Source organism: Rhinolophus sinicus, linkage group LG12 (genome assembly GCF_036562045.2).
Source record: "Rhinolophus sinicus isolate RSC01 linkage group LG12, ASM3656204v1, whole genome shotgun sequence".
Classification (NCBI taxonomy): Eukaryota; Metazoa; Chordata; class Mammalia; order Chiroptera; family Rhinolophidae; genus Rhinolophus; species Rhinolophus sinicus.
Genome location: NC_133761.1, coordinates 20,904,495 through 20,926,110, shown reverse-complemented (window position 1 = coordinate 20,926,110; position 21,616 = coordinate 20,904,495). Strand labels below are relative to the sequence as shown.

General features: G+C 33.2%; 1 protein-coding gene across 6 annotated transcripts in view; it reads right to left on the bottom strand.

Moving 5' to 3' along the window:
• Nucleotides 1-21,616, bottom strand: part of CSMD3 (CUB and Sushi multiple domains 3) — a 1,090,811-nt gene that overhangs the window by 6,024 nt on the left and 1,063,171 nt on the right. For all 6 annotated transcript variants that reach the window (XM_074316364.1, XM_074316366.1, XM_074316365.1 and 3 more), the window contains 6 exons: nt 20,447-20,558; nt 16,748-16,927; nt 13,979-14,044; nt 8,872-9,030; nt 4,729-4,841; nt 1,965-2,052 (listed from right to left, as the gene is read on the bottom strand). In XM_074316364.1, the coding sequence (XP_074172465.1) occupies nt 1,965-2,052; nt 4,729-4,841; nt 8,872-9,030; nt 13,979-14,044; nt 16,748-16,927; nt 20,447-20,558 (718 nt within the window). The remainder of the gene's footprint in view (nt 1-1,964; nt 2,053-4,728; nt 4,842-8,871; nt 9,031-13,978; nt 14,045-16,747; nt 16,928-20,446; nt 20,559-21,616) is intronic.

The following is a 21,616-nucleotide window of genomic DNA, read 5'->3' as shown; positions in this document are numbered from 1 at the left end:
ATAAGCAATGTCTCTGAACTGAAGAATGTATACAATTGTGGGAAGAACAGAGACATAAATAAGTGGATGCATCCAGCATGAATTAATGATCAATGTGCTTTCAGAAGGCAAAGAGTCATTCCAATCTGGTGGAATGTAAGAATGTTTTCTGGAGGATGTATAATATAAGCTAGGCCTTCAAGAGTCAGTAGACCATTGGTGTGGCCAATAGCTCAGTTGGTTAGAGTATGGTGCTAATAACACCAAGGTTGTTGGTTCAATCCCTGCATGGGCCAAAAGAAAAATAAATAAATAAATAAATAAATAAATAAATAAAAAGCTAACTAAGAGACATTAGAACAACAAATGGAGGAAAAAGCAGGACCATCGTAAACCTAAAAATGGGAAGGTGACTGGCACATGACGAATATTAAGCATATATGTGTGCAAAGGACATGTTGTAGGAGGGGCAAACTGAAATGGTAAACTATGGCTAGACTCTGAAAAGGCACAAATATTCTAAAGAACTCAAACCTACTACTCACTTGGAGTGAGGGATACCTGAGGGTGTTTTGAAATACAGGGCCCAGTAATAAGATACATGAATTAGAACAGTGACTGGGGTGGGATGGGCTTGAGGGAGCCCAGACTGGAAGCCAGAGTAGTTTGAAGGTTGTAGTAACAACCCAGATTAAACAAAATTGAGATGTGAACTAGAGCAGTAGGAAGAGTACTATGAAAGACAGAGTTAGGAAAACATTTTATAGTTAAAATCAACAGAACTTGTTTGTGTGGATGAAAGAGGTAAGAAGGAAGAGGCTTAGAAGTGTTTTACTTGGGGTTGGGTAAATGGTGATGACATTATCAGTTAGAAAATGACACAAAAATCAGGTTTGCCAATGCGTTAGCACATGTGGAAGCGGAAATAACTGTTTCAGAAAGAAGTAGTTCTTTTTTTATGGGTTCTGTTTTGGACATACAGTGTTTGAGATGCTTTTGGGATTATTATGTGAAAACATCTTGTATTCAATTACATGGCTGTGTTAATATACTGAGTTCATGTTTTATCTTGTCTTTAAAACTACCAAAATTTTAGGGAAGATAGTATCTGAAATGGCATATTATTATTATTGTTCATGTAGGGAAAGCTAATTTCACTTTTTGATAAATAGTTATAGTCAACTAAGTCGTGTCTTAGGCCAGGTTAAAAAAGTTAGTACCTTATTTCATCCATGGGCTCAGAATATTTATACAAAAGTTCAAAGTAATAGAATTTGTAAGATAAATATAAAATGGTAGTTTTTAGAAACTGAATTTATTCTTTATGTATCAATACCAGAATATGATATAATGGGAGACAGTATACCTTAGAAAAATCATACGCCAAAAACTGTTAAGAAATACATTTTAAATAAGACCATTCAATGCTTACACACATTTTAGAAGAGTTAGAAATAAGAATGACAAAACCTTTTGCCTCCCACCACAGCAAATTTACATATCTGAAGAGCACAAAGACCTGAAAAGGGACCCATTCATCAAAGTTATTGTCCCTTTACAGACCCTATGAGTTTTTCAAAGTGCCACTATATTTTCCAAGGAGTAAGAAAATTGCAGCAATATTCAAGCTGAGGAGACGTATTACAGTTCTCATGAGATAAGATAAGATAATATAATTTACAGTTTAATATTTCCCTTCCTATCTGTATCGCTTTGTCTCCTTTTTACTTGCTTAAGGGCAAGACAGTGTGCCATGTTTATTAGAAATATGATGAAAAACCAAACATCGTACAGAGGTGGTCCACAGAGAGCCAATATTTTGAAGAATGTGATTATTTAAAAGGCTATCAAAAGGATCAATGTATAGTCTTGACAATGCAAAATTCAAAATGTAGTAAGTCTGCCTCGGGTACAGAATCCACTGTATTTCCTATGATGTCTGGAGTAATAAAGGACCTACATGAAAATGAAAATGAATACATTACCCAGTCTTTGTAGTCCAAATTGCCCATAATCTTTGCCCTGAATAAATCCTTGAAACACATAAGTAGCTCCATCAGGCTCAGCAGAAACCTAAAAATATTTATAATTTGATTAAATCTGAAGACTGGCCACAGCTATATTTTCCCCTCCTTAATAAATATTAAATTTTATTCTGAAATGAATATTATGCAAAGTGCTTTCCTATAGATCTTCCTCATATGTAAAACACAGTACATTGTGCAAATCTGCCATCATTAAAAGCAAAATCAAAATTTTCATTTCAAAATATTATGATATTAGAAAAAAGTGGGTTGCTTACTTATAATATATTGACATAGATATACATATATAATTCTTTTACGCTAAGAAAGTTACTGTCAAAAAAAGGTCAAGGATAATGAAACCGAATGAGGCAAATGGTCAATAATAAATTAAAGTATAATAACACTGTACTTCTTAGGTTAGATTATTGTTCGGCATATATGCATTTCTTCTTCCCCCTCCCACCAACTTTCATGGAAAGAGTTACTTCCTATCTCATGACTTGGGTTTGGTTCTGTGACTTGCTTTGGCCAAAGGAATGTGGGTAGGGTTGAAAATAAGTCAGTGCCTAGCCTGGGTCTTAAGAGGTATGTTTCCCATTATAACAAGTGAAACACGTCAGTCACAAAAGACCGCATATTATAAGATTCCATAAATACAAAAGTCCAGAACAGGAAATCTGTAGAGACAAAATATATTTGCGGTTGCTTAGGGCTGGAGTGGGGATAAGCCTTGGCTTCGTGGGGTGATAGCTAAAGGATATGGAATTTCTTTTTGAGGTGGTCAAAATAGTCTAAAATCAACTGTGATGATGGTTACACATCTGTAAATATAGTAAAAAACACTGAATTTTACACTTTAAATGGGTGAATTGTAGGGTATGTGAATTATATTTCAACACTTCTGTTTAAAAATGGTGGCATATTTTCTAATGTGCCCTTCAGTGCTTCTGACCTCTGACAAGAAAGAATGTGCCCATGGTAGCTGCTGTCCCTCCAGCCTGGGTTCCAGAATCAGACACCTGGAGCAGATCTGAACTTGCTACCATAGCTTCAAGTAGAGCCAATGGAATAGGTGTGGACTTGACAATAGGTCTATCTACCACCAACCTCAGACACATTAGAAAGAAGTAAATACGTACTCATTGTTTGACTCTGAGATTGTGTGGCTATGTCTAATGCTATAAATGCTGACTATTAATATATTTTAAAAATAGTTGAATTGCCTAGTGTCATTTGATCTCATACATATAATAATAATTGAAACATTTCTGTGTTCCTGATGAGTAGTAATTTGAAGTTACCCTGATGCTTGTTCTAATTTGTTGCAATTAGCTACCTATGTCATGTATGTTATTATAAAAGTTATAAAAACAAAGAAAACCAAAAAACAAAAAAACCTTGCATCTTCTCCCTTATAATCAAAATATCTTACAAAAGTATCCACACGAGTCTGATATATCACAACAAGTGATAATATTTATTCCTTATTATCAGATGTCATACTCAGCATGGCTGTTTTAAAAATGAAATGATTCTAAAAAGTATAGCTCAAACTCTAATATTTAAATGAACGCATTCACTTTGTTTCCTAGATGAAATAATACAATTAAACACTCTGAGTGCATTGAAGACATGAGTTAGTCCCCAACTCCATGAATAAATGGCACAGACAGGGAAACTGTATGTACCTTTTTCCCTGAGGAACCAAACTTAGTGAAGCCATGACATACTATCTATCTTCTTTCCTGCTAGTTCTTCCTTGTAAAATAAGGCTTTTTACTTGAGAGACTATGGTCAGAGCTCTCATGCTCATTTTTTATCAAAGGCTCCTGGGAAGTATGTGAATACTGGCTTCCAACTCCCAATTTAGTAACTCCATTCACATGTGCCGTGTTTCCCCGAAAATAAGACCTAGCCAGACAATCAGCTCTAATGCATCTTTTGGATCAAACATTAACATAAAACCAGACATTATATTACATTACATTACATTACATTACATTACATTATATTATATTATATTATATTATATTATATTATATTATATTAAGACCCGGCCTTATATTATATAGTAAAATAAGACCGGGTCTTATATTAATTTCTTCTCCAAAAGATGCATTAGAGCTGATTGTCCGGCTAGGTCTTATTTTTGGGGAAATATGGTGGTTGACTAGGATAGAGTAACTCCATAGTGAAGCAATGGCAACTAGCTCCCCACATGAAACAATTTGCAGACTCGGAATCTCTTCTTGATAGACAATTTTATAAAAGATTCTAAATCTTTTCTTAAATTTAATGAGCATACTTAATTTTTCTGATGCATTTTGTTAACATGTTGCATATGTCTTAAACAGTGGTTCCAGACAAAGATTGATTTATATTTTATCCAGATTTATTTATCATAGCACTGACTGTACACAAAATACATTTGATGAAACCAATGAAAAACTATATACCCCCTGCACACATATGTATTACAAAAGGGAGCAAAGCTCACCAGAATCCAATAATCTTAGGTTTAACACTATAGATTACTGAATATTTGTACTGAGTCATTTAAAAAAATACCCATAATAATAATTTTGTCATTTTGTGTGTATGTGTGTGTGTGTTCATAAATAGCTAAATTTAGAAAATTACCTTTTTCTGGAATTTTAATGACAAACCAAAGCAAGAATTTGGTATTAAAACAAGCAACAGACTTTTAAAGAACTATACTTACAAAGCCATCCATGGCCCAGTTTTCCTCCTTCATTTTCTTTGCAGAAGCATGAACTGGTACTTTAATAAGATAGATGTGTAACATTAGGCGAGCTTCCTGGCTTTTATATACGCCTGTAAAAATAGTTATGCTTCATTTTATTATCTATAACTCCTTAAATGTTTCATGTAATACATATGATACGAAAAAAAATAAAACAAGACTGAGTCAAGGCTAGTTTTACCCATAATGCTATTTACAAATCATGCAGTATATATTGATCTCTCTTTCAGCTGCAATTCTCAACCTAAATCTTCATTGTGGGGTTAAATAACCTATGCTATTAAAATTATTACTGTTCTTAGTAACATCGTTCAATGACATTGTAAACAAAATGTTTTCTTCCCCCAATCAGACATAAAATCTTTAAGGGTATGAGTCAAATGTTAAAATTCTTTTTATTTTCCTTAAAATAAATTGGGTACCAACCCTGTGAAAGAGAGATTCTAGGTGCAACTAGAGCCACAACGATGAATAGATGTTGTTCCTATATAAAGATATGATGCTTAAAAGCATTTCCGATTAAATAGGAGGTATGTCAGGTATACAATTAACCAAAATACATAAGAGAATATGATAAATAAAATACCAGAAGAGAGAGGGATCCCTTCACACTAGAATGATCAGGAACGGCTTATTTTAAAAAAAAGGATTTTAGCTGGGTCTTGAAAATCAAATAGGATTTTTAGTTCAATGAAGTCAACATAGAGTAATGACACAAAAAAGAGAAGCAAAAATATACATGATGATTTTTTTTTCTTAAACAGTGAATATTTTAAAAGTTGAAATAAGCTGGATTGTAAATATGTTTAGGGGAATAAGTAAATAGGGTTCTAAGGAAAAATTTTGTGATTAAGTGATGGTTGAAATTTGACTCATTCATTCATTCACATAATCTTTCACCTATGAAATCAAGTGTCATAAGAATAGATACAAAAACAACCGAAATGCCCATTGATATGATTGGATAAAGAAACTGATTATATAAATATGCATATAATCAGTTTCTTTACATAATCAGTTTCTTTATCCAATCATATCAATGGGCATTTTGGTTGTTTCTGTATCTATTCTTATGACACCTGATTTCATAGGTGAAAGATTATGTGAATGAATGAATGAGTGGGTCAAATTTCAACCATATATATGCATATATGTATATAAAATCAGTTTCTTTATCCAATCATATCAATATAATGGACTATTACTCTGCCATAAAAAAGAATGAAATATTACCATTTGCAATGACACGGATGGACCTGGAGAATATTATGCTAAGTGAAATAAGTCACACAGAGAAAGTCAAATACCATATAATCTCACTTATATATGGAATGAACAGAATAAATGAACAAACAAAACAGAAATAGACTCAGAAATATATGGGGGGAAAAAACTGAGGGTTGCTAGATGGGAGGGGGCTGGGGATGGGAGAGAAGGTAAAGGGATTAGAAAGTACAAATTAGTAATCACAATATAGCCATGGGGATATGAAATACATTTTGGGGACTATAATCAATAATGTTGTAAAGGGGGTCAGATGGGCACTTGTCTTATTAGAGAGACCACTTCATGGACTGTGTAGATGTCTGACCACTGTGCTGTACACCTGAAGCTGAATAATACTGAATATCAACTATAATTAAATACATATATGTGTGACCATATATATATATATGGTCACAGGATGTGGTGTACAGCATAGGAAATAGAGTCAGTGGAATTATAACATCTATATATGCTATCAGAGATGCAGTAGATTGGGGGAGGGGGGTTATCACTTTGTGACGGATGTAAATGTCTAACTATTACATTGTTTTGTATACCTGAAACTAATTTTAAAAAAAGAATATGCTGGGAATAGAAAGAGAATGATAAATAGATCTTGACATAATATAAATTACAATTAATAGGAAAAAGACATAAGAGTAATCAAAAATAATATTGTTGAGAAAATGGTATAATTGAATTAATTATTCATGTTTGTTTTTGTATATTTGTAAAAATTTGCTTTGAAATTTTTCTAGATTAAAATAAGTATAGCTGACCCTTGAACCACATGGGGGTTAGAGGCACTGACTGTCCATGTGCAGTTGAAATTCCTTGTATAACTGACGTCAGCCCTCCACATAGGCAGACTCCCAACCACCAGTTGACCCTTGAATAACTCAGTATTGAACTGCCTGGATCAAACAGAAAACAATCTGCATATAAGTGGACCTGTAAAGTTCAAATCCATGTTGCTCAAGGGTCAACTACATACCCTTATTTTGTGCTCTTTTACAGAAACCAAAGAAAAATTTTTTTATGTTTTAAAGTTAAATAAATTAGTAGTTACAATTTAAATGCATTATTTTATTAATATAAATCTTCTTTCAAATTATATCACGCAACTATATCTGTTTTTAAAAATATGACACATATTAACTTCTAATATTTTACTCTGGGTTTAATGCAGGATCATTCACTAATACAGAATGATGCTTGATAGTTCTAAAATTTTCAAAATTGATAAATAGAATTATATTTTCCATTTTACTTATACCGCAAATTATTTCATTATTAGTAATTATAGTAGCATCCCCCCATTGATGGGGGATATATTCCAAGAACCCAGTGGATGCCTGGAATTGCAGATAGTACTCAAACCTATAAGTACTATGTTTTTCCTATACATACATATCTATAATAAAAATTAAATTACAAATTAGTCACAGAAAGAGATTAACAACAATAACTATAAAATAGAACATTTATAACAATGTACTGTAATAAAAGTTATGTGCATATGATCTCTCTCTCAAAATACGTTATTGCAGTGTGCTCACCCTTTTTCTTCTTATGATGATGTCAGATGATACAATGTCTGTATGATGAGATGAACTGAGGTGAATGATATAGGCATTCTGATTTAGTGTGAGGCTACTGTTGACCTTCAGATAACATGGCTACTAAGTAACTAAAGGAGCATAACATACAGCAGAAATATACTAGACAAAGGTATGAACCATTTCCTGGACAGGAGGGATGGAGCAGGACAGTGCGGGATTTTATCAGGCTACGCAGAACAATGTGCAATTTAAAACTTACAAAGTATTTACTTCTGGAATTTTCCATTTAATATTTTTGGACCTCAGCTGACCTCAGGTAACTGAAAGCAGGGATAGAGAAACTGCAGATAAGAGAAGACTACTGTATTTAGGATATATACATAGCCAAGAAGTTTATATATATCAAATATTTCATATTTTCAATATCAATATTTTAAAAATATTTTTTAAATGAGGCCTATTTGGTTACAGATGGTTTTCTAACCTCTGGGATATAGTAATGAATGGCTTAGGTTATTGGAGTATAGACAAATAAATAATGTCATGTCATGCCACGTAATACCACAGTATACTATATTATACTATGCTAAATTTCAAATAGTGCAAAGAATAAAATGAAACAGGGTAAGACTGTCTAAGAAAAAGAGTGTCTGACAGTGTTTGTAATGTGAAGGTTATTTTAGTAGGGTCATCAGGAGTACTGTTGATGAGATGACATTTGAGAAAACACTGGAAAGTCAGAAAAAACAGTGTAATGAAAGATAATGAGGGAAGTGTGCACTAGGCTGAGGAAAAGGAAGCTTGAGGAGGTCGAGCAGGTGGATAGTGCCTGGGTCCCCTTTGCCTGTTTAAAATAGTGTAGCTCTATCTTTTCTGTTCTAACTTATGATATCCACCTACCCATTTTCATTTGAAGAAATAATGTTGTGATCATAAAATAGCTAGCAAATCACTGATCTGCTCTCTCTGGTGTTATGAGACTAGAGAAAGGTTTAGGTATATTCACATTAAAAGTTCTGTTCTAATTCATGATGTCTCATTCTAGCTACATTAAAATATTCTTGAGGGAGCTTATTTCAGTATGACAGAGCTTGATATTTGTGTAGTAATATCCATGCATCAATCCAACAACCAGAAAGCCTTGCTTCTGAATGAATTATGAATGTTATAAAAAGTAACACATATTTCACAGTATGAAAAGCACTAATACAAGTGATGAAATGATGGAAATAATGGAAATGAAAGCATTATTTGTTGTTCCATAATGTGATACCTGAAAGTAGCAGGTCCATGTTGCTATTGCTAAGTGTTGCATTCACTCTCCCAGTGGAAGCATTAAAACTTGTAACGGTCAAGGTCATGGGTTGTTTCCTTCCTTTGAAATTGTAAGAGCCTTTCCATATATAATTTTGGGCAAACACATCATCAGGAACTGTGAATAGATTAAATCAACACATGCATTCATTTTACAGTGTCCTGTAAATACAAGCCTTATGTAGATTGACAAATTTTCGTTTACTGCTATTTGCTAATTACACAATAATGAGGAATGCATACTACAAAAGGAATTTTTCACATAAAAGGGTTTCCATTGCTTTACAATAAACCAAAATTGTAAAAACCTAGACTTGTGCACTAGTCATCTATAAGCTAGAAATAAAAACAACACCAGTTAAAGACAGGAGACTTATATTTAGAATCCAGTGAAGCATCAAGTTTACTTATATTTGGTCTCCTTTAATAATATCTTTATCTCTGGTGGAAGATAGAATGATTTTACTGAGCCAAGTCAGTCCATATACAAGTCCCAAGAGGCCTGCTTTTCTCCTAGCAGTGGGAATAGATGTATACGAGGAAGAACGCAGAGTTAACCCCCCTTGCAGAATAGCCCTGGAAGACTGTCAGGTGGGATAGTTTTGTCCCCCTTACAGAATACTAGTTCAGTCATTCCGGTAATAGATTTCCTAAGGAAGAGCAGGTCTCCACCAAATTGACACCTTTGAGGTTTATAGATATTTTTATTTTATTTTTTTGTAAGAGGAACAGAACTTTAATATTCTATTCTAACATTTACTATTAGGTTACAGGTATTTTTAGAAATAAAAGAATTGTCATTAGACTTGCCTGTCATGGGAGAGAGATGAAATGTGGCAGAATCAAAGAATATGCTAAATGTTACAGAACGTTCATCTAAAGGACGTTAGATACAGCCAAATAAGACTTAGTTATATTTATATAAATTAGTGTAACTTATAGTTGTATAAGTGAGGTATGTCAAAGTCTTCTGATATCCTGGGAAGAGGCTGAGAGAAGCTTCCATTAATCCTAGACATCATAATAAAGCCCATCCCCAGAAATCAGCTATTCAAGGGAGACATACCTATTTATTTGGATGAGTAAATGACATGAATTTAGGATAAAGACATTTTTTTTTCCTAGCACGTTTGTCACCTGATCTTTTCTACACACATCACACTTTTTACCTCTCAGATCACAGAGGCTGGGGTTACAAATTCTGCGTTCCCTGAATTCTACTCAGCAAACCAATAAAGCAAAACAACAGTGAAGGATGAACATAAAACACCCTCAGCAGTTGAGTTTTTACTGACTCTTTCAACGAGCATGATTGTTTTTTATGATAATTTAAAAGCAATATAACACAAGGGTTAGGAATGCAGGTGCCGGAATTAGTCTGCTTGCATTTAAGTCCTTCTTCTCCGATAATAAACTGTATGGTTTTGCAGGAGATTACTTCACTCTCTAAACCTGAATTTCCACATGACTAACATGGCATTAACATAGAATTTTTAGGAAGATTAAATGACATAATGAATGTGAAGAGTTTAGCTTAATACTAGTTGCTATCATTAATATTATTATGCAGATAAAATAGGGAAACTGTAGATTTTTATAGCTCACTACATAGTTGCTAATAAACATATATTTGTAGACATGTAGTTAGTATCATGGAAAGTCCATAATCCTGTGGCATTTTCCAAGTCATCCTTTTAGTTACACTCCCTCCCCAAACCTCACACTACACAGCTATGCTCTGTATATAGGGGGGCCTTACTTAAAAAAAAAAAAAAAATCAACATAGTGTATGGGTAAACAGCCCTTGATTGTTACGTGCCTTAAAATTTTTTCAGCTTAAAAGAAGTATATCTAGAACAAGTTTGCAGGAGGGAGTAACAAGCTAACTTGCCCTGCATTACAAAAATTAGGAATTTGGAAGTAATAGGCTCTTAGCTGTAGAGATAAGAGGAGGAGCCAGAGAGAGATACATTTTAACAGCAGTGCCTGGCAAAGAGTAGGTGCTCAATAAATGCTGTTGTTTCTCTGACTGTTCATTTCCCCTGGCAGGTACTGCGATTATCCTTTGCCACCTACGAACTTTAAATGAAAATCTGCTACACCTAATGATCTTGTCCATGGTGCTTGGGGAAATTAAGGAGTGTTGGCTGAAGGAGATGAAAAAGAACCTCAATGTCAGGAGAAAATAACAATGGAAAGAAGTAGGTAGCAGCTGCAGCAAAGTACATTGTATCAGGATTAATCATTGATGTGATAGTAAATATTTAACAACAGACTCTCTGGAAAAAAAATGTAGTATGCTGATTTCTATGGTGTAAATATTCCCATAACGGCAGATTTCGAACTACCAACATGAAATCACTTAAGGTGCGGAAGAATGCACAGAAATGGCCATGATGAGCCTCTACCTCCCTCTCCCTTTCTCATGCCAACACCTCCCTCCCCCTTTTCTCACATAGACCTGAGAAATGTGACTCACCATAGGATGGGAGAAACAGACACTATTTGGTCATTTATATATCTATGTATAACGGAAATGAAAATACTCCTTTCGATTACTGAGTTTATTTTGAGATTTAAATGTGATTGTGTATTTGGCAGTTCTCTGTAAACTCTAAAGTGTCATCCAACTGCCACTGATGTGGATATCAATGAAAAGGAGAAAGACAATGGTCATGATCCTTTCTTCCAAGACATATTTGAACTTAAACTTTGCTTCATAGGCTTCCCAGTGTTGCCAAATAGAGTATTATGCTCCTGACTTTGAACTGTTGCTGTATTTCATTCTTTTTACTGTGGAATAATCTAATCACTGTGTCTATCTGTGATTTTAAATGAAATGCTTCAAACATTTTGCCATTTAAGACGACATTGCTCTAGAGCGCTATAGATACTTTTACTCAGGTTAAAGAAACTCCTTTCTAAATTAACAGACTTTCTAAAAAATTATAAATAGATGGTGAATCATAAAATACTTCCTGTGAAAGCACTGAAATGATCATATTTTATGCATATAAATCTCTTAATGTGATATATTACTTTTTAAGGATTATTTAACAAAAATATTCCTATACCTCTATCATGAACCCAATTTAGTAATGAGGTGCCATCTTTACTATAATGTCTTTGATTTGCTAAGATTTTATGTAGATTTTTTTCATCTATAATCTTGAGTCAAATGTGCCTCTAATTTCCATTTTTTATGTCTTTATCTGAGTTATTAAAGTTATGATGGACTCATAGAATGAATTTTATTGACTCAGAGTCAATAATGAGTTTTAGTAACCAGAAAATTTTCACTTTGTTTTTTATATAGAACTACCTTTGTCTCTGTTTACAATTTTCTATTGAATCTTTGAGGTTTATGTGTTTGTTCATTTTTATTACATTGATCTCTGCTTTCTTTTGGTTTTTCTGTTACACTTCTATATTTTCTTAACAGGGAAACTTAGCTCACTAATTCTGAGGCTTTCTTCTTTTCTACTGTAAGAATTCAAGGGTATAAATTCCCCTCACAACTTTTCTTTTGCTTCAGTTCCCAAATTTTGATATTTAGATTTCAGTATAACTAAGTTCTAGTGTTATTTTTCTTTTCATTTCAATTCTGTCTTTAATTCATGATTGATTCATCAGTATTACTTTTGTTCTTAATTTGCAAATATTCAGGAATTTTAAACAATTATCTAATTTTTATTAACTTTCATTTGCATCAGGGTGAGATTAACTTTGCTTTAAATTTTATGTAGATATATTTATTACTTAATATATAATCAATTATTAGAGCTACTCCATGTGCATTTGAGGAAAGTATATACTCTAATTATTTCATACAGAAATCTTTATATTTGCATAATGTCCAAATTTTTAAAATTGTCTTGTTAAGTTCTTCCATATTCTTTTTTTATTTTTTTTGTCTACCTGATTTAGTTATTGGTGACTACTGGCCATGTTTTGTCCAGGACGTGCCAGGTTTACATTTGATGTGCTGGAGCTATTATTCAGAGCACTTATCTGCTCCCAGATAAAGCATCTCCCTTGGAAAATTCTGTGCATTGATTGACTGTTATGTTTATCTGACTCCATTGCTAACCTTCCTCTCTTATGGTGACTTATTATTTGACTGCCTTAGTGATAATGCAGTCTGTTTTTGCTCAATGTCAAATAAATCACTGTCTCAAAGTTTTGTGGGTGCTCTAGTTTTATAGCATGTTCATTGAGAACTTCTGAACCCAAGTGAAATTAGATCCTATCACTGTTCCTGGCTTAATAAGACTGGACCAAAATGTCTCCAGAGTAAAGATTAGACGTTAAACCTTTAATTTTATTAGTACTTTATTAGTAGTGAAGAATATTAAAAACACAGCTCTCATATATTGAGCCCTTATTATTTGTTAAGCACTTTGCACTTAACTTCCATGAAGTTCATTTATAATAATCAAATCGTTATATCTTTTGTACAGATAAAGAAATGGAGGCTAAGATATATAAAATAACTTTTCCAAGGTCACAGGATAGGAAGTGTATAACATGGGAATTACATCAAGGTTATAGGACTTCAAAGCCCATATTCTTAATGACTATGCTAGATTTTTAAATTTGCTTTTTAAATCAAATAATTGAAAATATGTTGGAAAAGTTCTAGAAGTTCCTAAACTTTTACTCTCATACCAATTGTATTTGGGTCCTTTGTTTCCTTTGTAAAAAAAGAATAAAAAGCCTGTATTTAAAAATTTTATATAACATCTCATTTTTTATTTTAATATTTTAAATGAAATATTGCTATTATTATTTAGTCATTTGCAGATACTCCTGAAAGGAAATTATATAGAAAGAACTATAAATAATATTTTGAAATATTAATATTTCAGTGTTATAGTATTAATATCACAGTATTACATTGCTTAAAATTCAACATCTTATAATATGAATTATCAAATTCCAAATAACAAATGCATAATTTTTGCATACTACAACATATTTTTCTAAGTATATAGTCATTTTGTCAAGAAAATAGTAGATTACTTTTAGAAATCAGAACATCTAGAGTAACAAGTGAAATTACTAACCGCTTAGCTTTGGGCTGGGTGTTCCTAGTGCAGGTCTAGGATCTTTCACCAATATTTTGGAACCAGCTATGTAAATAAATGAAAAATGTTTTGAAAAGTTAATATAATTAATCACACACACACACACACACACACACACACACACACAATGTAATGCACTGTCATTTTTTCTCTCTGATATAGCATACAGTTTTCTGAAAAATGTCCTGTTCATCATAGCATCTTGGTCCCCAATCAACACTCCTGTTGCAGAGGTAACGTCAGCAATTACACCCATTATAGACCAGTGGTATAAGGGGAAGATTAGTGGTGCCATATCATTTTGAGATATTGTTTCTTATTTTAGAAGAATAAACTAACATGGGACCCATGGTCGATTCCAACATAAAAGCTGAGAGCTGAGAGTATGTTCCTTTTGTAAAACGGCAGAAATCATTTGTGCAGGATTCATGTTTAAGAAATAAAAATTATTAAGATAGCTTGTGGTGTCATAAGAAATTGGGTGGACTCAATGGTGAAAACCTAAAACTAAAGATTTAAGTCAAACAAAAGGTAGTCCAAAACCAAGGAAATCATATGCAGTGTGGTGCTAGATGTGCCTGGAAAACTGTAGGAATTGTGACAGACAGTGCTTGTAGACCATGTAAAATCTTAGGTCTTTATCCTAAGCGCAATGTAATGTCTTTCAAAGGTTTGAAGGGGGAGCGATGTGGGTGAAGAGCACTCTGGCTGAAAGATGGAGAACAATTTGGAAAGGAATGGGTAATGATATGGGCAGAGAGTTAAGAGGCTGCTGCAGTAGTCACAGTAAGGAGAATGCTGAGTTAGACTACTAGAGTAGTATGATAAAAGCAGAAAAGTGGAAAGACAAAAAAGCTATTGAAACCAAGGTGGATTTATAAGGTTAGGAAGATGTCAAAGATGACTACTAGATTCCTATGTACTGCATAATGACAGCACCACTGAGATAGGGAACACCAAAAGAAGACTATGGTGAAGGGAAATTTATAAGTTCGGATTTGCATTTACTGACTATTGAAATGTCTGTGAAGAATTCAAGAAGAGATGTCAAGTAAGCAACTGAACATATAAGTCTGAAGCTAAGAGAAGATAAATGGGTTAGAAATATTAATTTGTAAATAATCTCCATAGAGAAGACTGTACTGTTGAAGCCAGAGACTTGAATGAAGTCACCTAGAGAGATAATATAGAGTAAAAGGAATAGATGGCTAAGAACCAAGCCTTAGAAAATCATGGGTAGAAAAGAATAAGTTTATAAAAGAAATGGAGAATCAATAGCCAAAATTATGAGGGAATACCACATTTATTTACTCAACAAATACTTATTGAACACTTTTCATATACAAGGCACTGATCTAGATGTTAAAATTATAGTTGTAGACACTTTGAACGAAGTTTCTGCTTTTATTGAGATTATATTCTAGTTGGGGGAGGGCAGATGAAAGGAAAGGAGAGTAGAGAAAGACAGTGACAAGTAAGCAAGTCAGAATAATATCGCACATTGTAGGCATTTCTATCACAAAACCTTTTTTTTTAAATAAAAAACTGAGTAATGTTCTAAGAGAAGAGAGTAAACACATTTAAAGAAGGATAAAGTCTTTAACACTTGTGAATGCTGTAAGAGATCAAGAATTAGAAGGTCTGAAAAAAAAAATGAAAAAATAAAAGGAAAAGAAGTTTACTAATGACCTTATAAAGAATTCTACAAAACAAAACAAAACAAAACAAAACAAAACAAAACAAAAACTTCCTTTACTCCTTTTTCTGGAAACATAAGTCTATTCTTCTGGCAAACTCCTTACATCTTATCCAGATAGGGATTGTCTTGATCCAGCAGCAACATGGGTGCAAACTTCATTTAGAATTGGTGAACATACCATGTCACTCTAGTTAAGAAGTGAATTTGAAAATGAACTCTGTTCAAAACTGTAACATTCAGACTCCTGAATAGAGTTTCCAGGACGACACTTTGGGGAAGACCTTTTCTACCAAGGTTACTCTTCCAGAAGGGTTGACCCCAGGGACGCTGGCAGCAATTTTCCCTACTGTGGTGGGTTGACTAGTGTACCTCCAAAATGTATGTTCACTAGGAACTTCAGAATATGACTTCATTTGAAAATAAGGTCTTTGAATATATAATTAGTTGGGGCTTTTGAGGTGAAATAATCCTGAAATAATCCCTAACTAATGACCAGTGTCTTTAAAAGATGAAGGGAGGACATACAAAGATTCATAGGAAAGGACATGAGAACATGGAAAGAGAAATTGGAATGAGGTAGCTATGCGTGAAGGAATGCCAAAAATAGCCAAAAGCCATCAGGAAGACATAAGGAATTATTCTTCCCCATACCCGTCAGAGGACACATGGCCCTGCTGACACCTTGATTTTGGACTTCTGGCCTCCAGAAATGAGAAAATAAAGTTCTGTTCTTTTAAGCCACCCAGCCTGTGGTACTTTGTTATGGTTGGCCCTAGATAACTAGTACGCCTACTGTGGATAGAAAACTACAAGAAGTAATAAAGGAAAGAAGTAAACACAGACCATGGTCAAGAAGCTATAAAAACCTGAATAATATTTGTTTGTGCCTCTGGGTCCAGAAGTGTCTACATCACTCCTACTTTTGGAGTTGGCCAACAAATTTCCCTTCTTTCTAAGCTAATTTGAATTCATTCTTCTGTCTTTTGCATCTGAGGAAAGTCAAAATACTACAACATCTTCTGCGAAAAGCAGAAAGAAAGAAAACTTACCTTCACAAACAGGAACTTTTCCAGTCCAAGTGTTATCAGATCTACACACTCTATGTTCTGTTCCACCTGCTAAAAAAAAGCCGGGCTGGCAGGTATAAATTAGCGTATACCCATGGGATGGAAGGTCCATTCCTACTACATTCGCATGAGCAGGAGTGTCCGGCTGTTTACAGCTGTGGGCTATATTAAGAAAAGAGAAAAAAAAAAGTTATTTCTTTTTTTTTTAAATAGACATGTTAAGAAAATTTTGAGACTGGAATCAATATACATTATTAGAGGTTTGTTAATACCTTCATACAAATATACTGTTAAATAGTTATTCTAATGACTCAAGGGAAATGTATGAATATAAATATACATTTTGATTTCATAGACTAGCATTTCCTAAATAATCATCTGTGGAACATTATATTAATAGGTAAACCAAGGAGAAAAAAAGACTGTGAAAAATTAAGCTCATAAATATATTATTTTAAATATCATTATTTTAAAGAGTTACAATATTATATTAGCATTTTAAAGGACCTAAAATCTCCCACAGTAAGATACCTTTCAATGTCTGTCAAATTCAGATTTTTCTATACCAATTTAGGAAATATTATTTTGTGATTTGTATTATATTTATTTTAAATTAAAAAAAAACACACACAAAAATATGCTTTCTAAAGTTAAATCTAACCACAACTCATTAAGTTGCTCTAACGTTAAAACTTCCTAATGTAGAAAGTACACCTTAATAATTTTTTCGACAAAGAAGCAAAAAACATACAATGGAGAAAAGATAGCTTCTTCAATAAATGGTGCTGGGAGAATTGGAAAGCCATGTGCAAAAGAATGAAACTGGACCGCTATCTGTCACCATGTACCAAAATTAATTCAAAATGATCAAAGTCTTAAGCATAAGACCTGAAACAATAAACTGCATAGAAGAAAACATAGGTACTAAACTTATGGACCTTGGGTTCAAAAAGCATTTTAGAATGTGACTCCAAAGGCAAGGGAAATAAAAGGTAAAATAAATGAATGGGACTATATCACAGTTAAAAGCTTCTACACTGCAAAAGAAACTGTCGACAAAATGAAGAGGCAACCAATTGAATGGTAGAAGATTTTTGCAAACAGTGCCTCCAATAAGGGGCTAATATCCAAAATATATAAGAAACTCATGAAACTCAATAACAGAAAAAACAAACAACCCAATTGAAAAAACAGGCAGAGGACCTGAAGAGACATTTCTCCAAAGAAGACATACAAATGGCAAATAGACATGAAAAAATGCTCAACATCACTAATCATCAGAGAAATGCAAATAAAAACCACAATGAGATATCACCTCACCCCAGTTAGAATGGCTATCATCAACAAGACAAATAGTAACAAGTGTTGGAGAGGCTGTGGAGAAAAAGGAACCCTCATACACTCCTGTTGGGAATGCAGACTGGTGCAGCTGCTATGGAAGGCTATGTGGAGGTTTCTCAAAAAATTATGAATAGAATTACCGTATGACCCAGCAATTCCTCTCCTGGGTATCTACCAAAAAAAATCTGAAAACATTTATCCATAAAGATACGTGTGCCCCAATATTCATTGCAGCTTTATTTACGGTGGCCAAGACATGGAAGCAATCAAAATGTCCTTCGATAAATGAATGGATAAAGAAGTTGTGGTATATATACACAATGGAATACTATTCGGCGGTAAGAAAAGATGAAATAGGACAGTTTGTGACAACATGGATGGATCTTGAGATTATAATGCTAAATGAAATAAGTCAGACAGAAAAAGCAGAGGACCATATGATTTCACTGACATGTGGTATATAAACCAAAAACAACAAAAGAACAAGACAAACAAATGAAAAAACAAAAACTCATAGACACAGACAATAGTTTAGTGGTTACTAGAGGGTAAAGGGGGAGGAGGGGTGGTAAATGAGGGTAAAGGGAATCAAATATATGGTGATGGAAGGAGAACTGACTCTGGGTGGTGAACACACAATGGGATTTATAGATGATGTAATACAGAATTGTACACCTGAAATCTATGTAACTTTACTAACAATTATCACCCCGATAAACTTTAATTAAAAAAATAATATAATAATTTTTTTTCATGTATGGAATTTTCAGGAATTTTTGGGTTTCTATGCTAACAGTATTTTTTATTCATTTAACTTTTTGTCTCCTTTTCTCCATGTTTCCTCCCACTCTTAATTTTCTACCTTGATTCCACTGTACCTATACTTAAGGCACTTCTTGGACCTCCCCCCTTTCCCCAGTTTCCTTGTTTTGTATCTTTTAAAGGTTATCCCTTTCTCAATTAGAAATAGATGCTACAAAAATTTCTCCCTAAACAAGACGATATTTCTGATTATTTGTTCATAAAGATTCTTAAAGGTGGTCTCTGAAAAAAAGTGTTCTGTGGACAAATTTGTTTGGAAAAAAATTTTCCCTGTGTTGCACATTTACAAAGCTATAAACAACATCTAACATTTTTTACATAATGTAATAAATATTGTAGAACATGGTTTATATTTAATGTAATTCAGTTAATGAATTTAATCCCAATGGGGGAAATAGTGCGAAGGATAAACACAAATCGTCTGTCTCTGCTGTATTCTTAACCCCACATTATGCACTTAATAAAATTCTGATATGCTTTCCAGTAGCAGAAGCTGTTTAACTCCATTTAAATCATCATATCCCAAATGTAGGTCATCAAAGAATCTTGGTTTACTATGAAATACCTAGTTACATCCCACACAGCTGTTCACACTCTGAATAATTCTCTTTTACATTTTGCCATTTTTAAATGTAAACCAAGCAGACATGTGACATGACTCAGTGGAGTATTCTAATGCTTTTCAGTAAGCTGCAGGTCCATAGGGGTTCCTGTAATTATTTGGGTGGTTTTGAACAGGGCTAGTGTACATTCACAGTACTTACTTGGACTTCGGCAAATCCTAAAAGCTATAAATCATTCGACTTTTGCTTACTCTTTATTTTTTCCCCCCAAGAGGATAATAATTTTAAAAGATGGGGAGGATATAAAAAGAGGAACTACAAGGGAAAGAAGAGATAAGTAACTCAACAGTTAAAATCTATTTTTAATTATAAATCAGAAAAGACTGTTTAGTGACCTTGCACTTTCTTAAAATTGAATCTGTTAATAGCAAGTGTTCTCAACTTAAGAATATTACACATTCACAAGCTCCAGGAAATCCTGAAGTAGTATTAAAAATTTTGGTCCAGGTGTTCATGCATATTTTGTTCCATGTATATTTCTAGCTTTCCTCAGATTCTCAGAGAGTTTCACAAGTGATAAAATTAAGACTCATTATGTTGGAGCTTCCTGTATCTCAGAGTATTTCAGCTTCATAGTGCAGATCTATGAATCTAAACTATAATCATCACCTAAAATTACCAGGTGACCAAACTGACCACCATTACAAGAGCTTTTCAAAAAGAACAAAATTGTGCCTCATGCCGTCTGATTCCTTTAGAAAGAATGCTTCCCAATGAGCACAGGGTTATGATATAGTAATAAAATTATATACATGAATTATGTTTTACAATAGTATAAAAAAATAAATGTGATACATTTGTTGTGTGGACATAAATTTATTTTCACAATTAGAAGAAAAAAATGCATATAAATTCTTACCCATGATAAATAGAATTTCTAAGTCACAGAACTTACGTGTGCACTCAGGCTGAATTCCACTCCATGTAAGGTCAGGAAGGCAAGTGCGTGTTGTAGACCCCTGGAGAAGGTGTCCTTTTTTGCAATGAAACTGTATAACACTTCCTACCTATATGAAATTACAGAGAAAAAACAAATGACCCAATGCAACTTCAAATATAGTAACAAACAGAAAAAAACTTTGGATGAGAAATTGCTTTGAAAAGAAATTATGCATAGTAGAAGTTGTAAGGAAAATAATTTGAAATATGATTTAAAGTAAAATTGGGAGAAGAATATCAAGACTAAATAAAAAAAACTTAGATCTCTTTTTGTACATATCATCATCAAATATTTAATTACCCAAATGTACACATAAGTGCCAAACTGTTTGCCATAATATGAAGAAAATATATGACACCAAAAGGAAAATGAGCTACACATACATACAAGATAGACAGACAGACAGACAGTTAAAGATAGAAAATGATGATGAATAAAGGTAGATATTGAAATAAAGATAAATAACCTAAAGGGCAAATGAATATGGAAGACAGTAAATGTAATATGAGATTAGATGCAATAGTCTACTGATGGTAAAGGTAATAGAATTATGCAATGGAAGACGTGCAGTTTGAACTAAGTTTTTAAAAATGTGGAATTTATATAAATATATAGAACAATGATTCTCAAAATGTGGTGCCCAGACCAGTAACCTCAGTATTACCTAAGAATTTGTTAGACCTTACCCCAGACCCACTGAATCAGAAACTCTTAGGGTAGAGATTAACTTGTGTTTTAACAAGCTTCTAGGTGATGTAATGAACACTGAAATTTGAGAGCAACTAATATAAAAGTAGAAAATATAAGAAAAAATGAGAAAATGTCTGTAGGTTAAAATATGAAACGTATGATTTAGGAATAAAGAGAGTACATTTCATTGGTTGGCATAGATAATTCGCACAGTGATCAGAGAAGTTGGGGGTAAAATGGGACACAGTAAAATAGAGTAAAAAAGAAAACAGACCCCATAGAAATGTATACTTGACTTTAACTTTGGACCTGATCTTACTTGAATGGAATATATATATATATATATATATATATATATATATATACATACATGTATATATATATATATATATATATATCATCTTTGAGACTTAATTTCCCATCTAGAAATAAAGA